The sequence below is a fragment of the Plectropomus leopardus genome, unplaced genomic scaffold (genome assembly GCF_008729295.1).
Source record: "Plectropomus leopardus isolate mb unplaced genomic scaffold, YSFRI_Pleo_2.0 unplaced_scaffold29019, whole genome shotgun sequence".
In the NCBI taxonomy this organism is placed as follows: Eukaryota; Metazoa; Chordata; class Actinopteri; order Perciformes; family Serranidae; genus Plectropomus; species Plectropomus leopardus.
The window spans coordinates 1-7,079 of record NW_024631623.1 but is presented as its reverse complement, the minus strand read 5'-3'; the positions used below and the strand labels follow the sequence as shown (position 1 = coordinate 7,079).

The 7,079-nt window shown below is 40.9% G+C and overlaps 1 protein-coding gene across 1 annotated transcript; it reads left to right on the top strand.

Annotated features, from left to right (window-relative positions):
• Positions 1-438: 438 nt before the first annotated feature.
• LOC121938273 (zinc finger protein GLI2-like) lies at positions 439-6,988 on the top strand (the record flags this gene model as incomplete). The annotated part of the gene is made up of 5 exons (XM_042481539.1): positions 439-640; positions 736-928; positions 3,001-3,111; positions 5,778-5,918; positions 6,839-6,988. Coding segments are annotated over 5 exons (797 nt in total), but the record flags the coding sequence as incomplete, so codon positions are not given.
• Positions 6,989-7,079: the final 91 nt, after the last annotated feature.

Genomic DNA, 7,079 nt, shown 5'->3' with positions numbered 1-7,079 from the left:
TAAAGTACTGTTATATAAAGATAACTAAAGTACTGTTATAATAAAGATAACTAAAGTACTGTTTAAATAAAGATAACTAAAGTACTGTTTTATAAAGATAACTAAAGTAGTGTTATATAAAGATAACTAAAGTACTGTTATAATAAAGATAACTAAAGTACTGTTATATAAAGATAACTAAAGTACTGTTTAAATAAAGATAACTAAAGTAGTGTTATATAAAGATAAAGTAATGTAACTGTAATAAAGATGGTATAAATAGTTAGTGGAAGATTAATCCACGGTTGATGCTGGAGTATTTTTGGCAGCAGGAGAAAACCATGTTGTCGACAAACAGTCTGTCAGTCCACAATGACTGTTGGACAGGTGATCTCTGGGTAATGAAGTTCTCAGTGAGCTCACATTTAAGCACCCGTCCACTCACCTGTGCGTCCGCAGTGTCCCGGTTCTCCAGTCCCAGACTGACGCCCAGGCTGAGCAGGAAGAGGGCTCTGTCCATCTCGCCGCTGTCGGACGCCAGCATCGACCTCCAGACGATGATCCGCACCTCGCCCAACTCGCTGGTCGCCTACATCAACAACTCACGGTCCAGCTCGGCCGCCAGCAGCTCGTACGGACACCTGTCTGTGGGAGGACTCAGGTAAGTCAGCTCGTAGCTCTTGCTTTGCTTCCTCAGTAGATCTAACACATGCAGGACGGAAGTGTATGTGATGGCGGCGTTTTCGCTCCCTGCAGTCCGTCCTTCCCCTTCCCTCACCCCATCAACCCCGTGGCGTACCAGCAGCTCCTCTCCCAGCAGCGGGGGCTCAGCGCCTTCGGACACACTCCGCCTCTCATCCAGCCGCCGCCCACCTTCTCCAGCCGCCAGCCGGGCCTCGGCCTCTCCTCGCTGCCCGCCTCCGCCCACAACAGCGACCTGCCGTCCAAGGTAAAAGACAAACATTTTGTTTTATTGCATTTATCACATCATGTTTTTGTAGAGAAACAAACAAATTGTCTTTTATCATGTAGTGCAGCCGCCTGCTTTATTCTTTTCCATTTTAAGATATAGAAAATATATTTTAATGTTGTTTTTTTTAGAGACGTTTAAGTTAATGACTTTTAGGAACAAGTTAAAAAATTGAAAGTTTTTTTATGCCTGTGTGAGAGATAATAGCCATGGCCAGAGGGATTATGCTTTCAGGTCTGTCTGTCCTTTCCATTCTTGTGAATCCAAGAACATCTTGAGGGAATGTCTTCAAATTTGGCACAAACGTCCACTTGGATTTAACAATGAACTGATAACAAATTTACTTGTCAAAAGTCAAGGTCATTGGGATCTTGCATTCGTCCCATTCTCTTTAACGCAATATCTCAAGAACATCTTGAGGGAATGTCTTCAATTCTGGCACAAACGTTTGGTGGTCAAAGGTCACCTTGTGTCCATTTCATTCTCATGAACACGATATCTGAAGATGTCTTTGAGGGAGTCATCTCAAATTTGGCACCAATTCGTCTTAACAATGGACTGATTAGGATTACGTGGTTAAAGGTCAAAGGTCAGTTTGACGTCATAGTACTCTCACTGTCTTGAACACGATATCTTAAGAACACCTTCAGGGAAAATTTTCAAATTTGGCACAAACGTTCACTTGGACACAAGGATCGACTTATTAGATTTTAGTCATCAAAGGTCGAAGTCGATGTGACCTTGTATCTGTGGCATTCTCTTAAATGTGATGCTCTCAAAAACACCTGGCAGGGAATTTCCCTTAAGTTTGGCACAAACATCCACTTGGACTTAAGGATGAACTACATGATTAGAATTTGGTAGCAGAAGCTCACAAACGTGTTTTTGGCCATAACTTGTGAATTCATGGACTGACTGTGACTAAATTTCACACACGGCTTATAGGACAAAATGATGACATTCTGACATTTTATATCCAAAAAGTCAAATGTCATCACGTAAACTGTAACTGCAACAGGCAGAAATGTCTCTCTGAATTAAAGACATTTACATAGCTGGAAAATCATCCTCTGCTGGATTTTCTGGAGCATTTCCAGGTTTCTGTTCACAAGATTTAAAGTTTAAATAACTGAGGTTTTTGAGGATGAATGAGCGCTCCCACTGCAATTAACATTATTTCTCTGTGGAATTTGGCTAAAGGAAATTCCCGTTCTTTGCCCTGCAGATATTTCTCACTGGCAACAACCGTTAAGCCAAAGCTGGAGTTTAGCCACTCCAGTTTCCAACTGTTTGTTCTGCTGGTGGATTTTTTGTTTGTCGTCGTCCCCTCTGATGTCAGCGTTATCGTCACAGTGAACGGGTGTTTGGATTTGCGGTGTCAGCACACGTAATCAGTGTGTGCAGCGTCCCCTCGGAGGTAAACTCCAGGTGGGGCGTTTAAGAAGGGGACCCATCATTTCCCTCCACCCGCACAGTCCAAACTCTCTCTCAAACAGTCAGCTCGAGCAGTAATCTGTGACTAAAAGTACAGATGTGTGTGAGAGGTCAACGAGTGCGTGGGAACACCGAGATCCGTTTCTACCAGCTGATCTTCATAAAACAATCAAATCAGTTAACCCTTTGAAAGCTCACACCAATTGGTGTGAGCTTTCAAAGGGTTCAAAAAAGGCAATGAGTAACTTTAGAAGAAATTACCCAAAAATTACAAGAAAATTACATATAAATTAGAAAAACATTATTAAAAAAACAAACAAGTAAATGAAGTTAAAAAGTGCCTTAAAAGAATCATTTATGAAAAAAATGTACTTTAATTTTAAATATATAATTATCATAATAATAAACATAGCTTTTTGGGCATTTTTTCCTAGCATTTTTAAAAATAAAGTTCCTAATCTGCCAATTTCTTGCAATTTCCGCAACATTTTTTTTCCTTTTATCCCATGTTTTCAAAAGAAATCGAGCCAATTTGCTTATTTTTCATAGGGTTTAGTACCAAAGTTGCTTAAATATGGGCATATCAGTGATTTTAATCTCATTCTTCCTCTCCTCAGAACCACAGTGGTGACTCGGCAGTCAGCAGCACGGTCGACCCCATGATCACCAAAAGGTCAAAGGTCAAGACTGAAGCAGAGGGACTGAGGCCGATGTCTCCCTGTTCACCGGTATGAAAAATTTACCTCACAGATTAAAATAAATCTGGTTCTAATTTAATTTCTTGAACAGTAGAAAGCAGTTTTCAGGATTAAAATGCCTTTTTATTTATAAGACGTCCTCACTGTCACATTATTATTACAAATATCCTTTTTTTAAACCTGCATCCTTCAAATTTGTCATAAAAACAAAAGCAACATCTACCTTTGAGTAAATGGCCGATGATGGTGCAAAATCCGGTCACTTTGTCAAGGACATATTTTCTGTCACTTCAGATCCTTGTTAAGAATTTCTATAAAGTGAGGACATTTTTTTGAAAATGAGGAAAATTTTAAAAGACGGCACTGTTTTTGGAAAGTTGAAACATTTTTGAGTGAAGACAGATTCGGGTAAATCAGGATGTTATTTGAAAAGAGGAAATTTTAGAGAGTGAGGACACTTTTTGGACATGTTTTCCTGGTCAGGGGGATTTGAGGACGGTTTACGGAAGTTGGAGCATTTTCAGAAAATAAGGGGTTGGGATATTGTTTGGAAACTGAAGACTTTTAGAAAGACAGAAAAATATTTAGAAAGTTGGGACAATTTTCAGAAAATGTGCACAATTCTTAAAAAATCAAGAAATTTTAGAAGATGAAGACAATTTTAGAAAGTCGGGGAATTTTTAGAACACAAAGACATTTTTGGAAAGTCAAAACATTTTTGGAAAGTTGGGGTTTTATTTGGAAAGAGAGGACTTTTAAGAATGTTAGTACACATTAAGAAAATTGGGACATTTTTTGTAAACTGGGGTCATTTCAGTTTTGGGCAATTGGGATATTATTTGTAACAAGATGACTTTTTGATATGGTCAAAAGATGTTTGGAAAATATAGATTTTTTTAATGGATTTTTCTTAACATTTTGGGAAGTCGGGACATTTGAAAGCAGCAATTTTTATATTTTACTAATTCAAAACATTTTGTAAAGTCAGGACATTTTGGGACTGCGCTGACATCTCTCTTTGCCTTTTCCCCCCGCACCCTCCCCATGTCCTGATCCATGGCGTGACTCGTGGCCCCTGGGGGCCGCAGCCTCCCGTGACCCCCTTGTAAAGCGTGAAAAACTCCACATGATAAGAGCTTTGCATCCGCTCGTTTGGTGTTTTGTGCGCCCCTCTGCTCCGCCGCTCCCCGGCCGCTGTAAACTGTGCCACGGCACTTCATTTTCATGAAATATTGGCCGGGCTTTATTGTCATCTGAGGAGCCTTTTTCTCTTTCTTTTGACAAATTTGCGGCTCCTCTCCGATAGCGAGGCAGGTTTGGGCTTGATGCATGGGGACGGTGGTGCGCGCAGTCGTCTTGGGGCCACCAGAATTGATGAAGATAGCGTGCGTGGGGCAGAGACAAACATGCTGCAGTCAGCACGTTGCGTGTGTGTGTGTTTAGGGGTGTGTGCGTGTGTGTGTGTGTTTTAGTGTGTGTCGGTGTGTGTGTTGGTGGAGGTGCGCCGGAGGCCGGGTGGGACGAGCTGTGTGTCAGGTTCTGTCTTACACATGCACGCATGCTCTCATACAACTGTCTTTGTGAGGACAATTTGACTTTTTGACAACGATCGTGAGGACATTTTAAAAGCGAGGACATTTCTGTCTTAGAAAATGGACTTAATTGACACTGAAGACATTTTACCAAGTTTCACTTTTTGACATTAGTGGAAAAATTAGGGACATTTAAGTCGTGTTCGGGAAGCTCAAATGTCTTTGGAAACTCGGGAAAGTATTTGGAAAATATGGAAAATATGGAAAGTATGTGGACAGTTTTGGGAAGTTTGGAAACTAGAGGGATGTTAGATTTTTTTTTTCTTAAAAGGATATTTTTGGAAACTAAAGACTTTTTCAGAAAGTGAGGTCTTAGAAAGTTTAAACCTTTTTGGAAAAGCAAGGACATGGGACCATGGGGACAAAGTTAAGATAAAGTCAAGATAATACGACAGAATGTAGTCAACTTTTGCAAACTGACATTTTTCAAAATGAGCACAGCTTTTTTTCTTTTTTACATTTTTTTTAAAGAAAAATATTTTTTTTTTTCCAGTTTTGGAAAGTTTTTTGTTTTGAAAGTGAGATATTTTTTCAGAGAGGCCATTTAAGCAAAGTACGAACAGTGTAGCGTGTTTTTTAAGAAAGTTTGGACTTTTTGAAAGTAAGAAAACATTTTGAAATATTTGACCTTTTCTGTCTTGAATTCGATTTAATGTTTGAATTCGGTTTAAGGTCCAGCACCAGGTTTGTGGACACTATGAGACATGTTTTATATATGTTGGTCTTGCAGAATAGCGGTGTTGAAAAAGTCTGCGGACCTTCAGCCTTTGAGTGTTTTCGTTTGTTGATCTTCACGCTGCCGGTAATGACAGAGGAGGCCGGAGCTGTAAACAGCGGTCACCTGTGAGTTTGTGATTCAGGTTGTCAAAACAAATCCGACTCCAGCCTCTTTAACTTGAGCGAATCCGTCTGTAATTTAGTGTCTCTGGTGTTCACATCAGGTAAAACATTTGAACAAACAGCTGGACGTGACTCCTAACAGCTGTAAACTCTTCCACATGTGCTCGCTGCAAACACACTCTGAAGAGGAACTCAGAGGAAAATGAGTGAGGAAAAAATGATTTCAATCAGATTTAGAGATATTTAGATACGTGTTTTCCACAGAATCATCACGGCAGCTTGTTGGACCTGAAGGACGACGTGGACCGGGACGAGTGTAAGCAGGAGCCCGAGGCCGTTTACGAGACCAACTGTCACTGGGAGGGCTGCAGCAAAGAGTACGACACGCAAGACCAGCTGGTCCATGTAAGTGTGTGTTTATGAGTGAGAACACACACACTCACACTTGATGGGTTCAAGTAATACTCTGGACACAACCTCTTAGAGAGTGTCTCTTCTCACCAAGACTCTCAAGACCAGAAATCAAGGCCTTGAAACTAATAAGAGTTACTTTGGATGACATTCAGTCACCCCTAAATACGATGTTACAATATTTTCATTTTTGCCATAACGAGCGTTAACGTTAACGAGCATACACCTATGAGTCTTCCAAAATCCGAGAGATGTCCTAAAATCATAGAAAAGTTCAAAAATCTTAGAAACATCCCAAAAATGTCCTAAAATTCTAGAAATCACGTAGAATAATAGAAACGTCCTAAAATCATAGAAATGTCTTAAAATCCATGAAACATCTTCAAATTATAAAAGTGTCAGTATATTCTATAGATGATCCTACAAATGTCCTAAAATCTGAAAAACTCCCTAAAATCCAAGAAACATCCTAAATTGCAGACATGTCCTAAAGTTGTAGAAATGTCCTAAAACCGTAGAAACCTCCTAATATGTGACAAATGTCCTTAAAATCGTAGAAATGTGACAAAATAGACTTGATTTTTAGAAAATACTAAAGGCAATTTGAGACAGATTTTCTCTTGTTATGAGAAATAAAAAATCAAACTTTTACACCGTTGTGATAAATTTTCATCGTGGTGAAGCCTCGGTGCTCTCGGCGCTCTCGGCGTGACGTAAAGACTCTGAGCACTCCTAATTAGTGCGACTGCAAGTCTTGGTTCCTCCGCGCTGCAGCTTCCTCTGAGACTCACTCTGATAAGATGGATCTGTGCTCAAAGAACAACATGAGAGCCTCTTAGTGGACAACTCAATGCTCTGTGTGTGTGTGTGTGTGTGTGTGTGTGTGTGTGTGTGTATGTGCGTGTGTCCCGCAGCACATCAATAACGACCACATCCACGGAGAGAAGAAGGAGTTTGTGTGCCGCTGGGACGAGTGTTCGCGGGAGCAGAAGCCCTTCAAAGCTCAGTACATGCTGGTGGTTCACATGCGCCGACACACAGGGGAGAAACCACACAAGTGCACGGTGGGTAACGGATGACCCCGCCGCCCCCGAGGGCCCCAAACTGGCCCCCACCGGCCCCCAGAGGGCAGCTCACACGCTCTAAACACTGTGC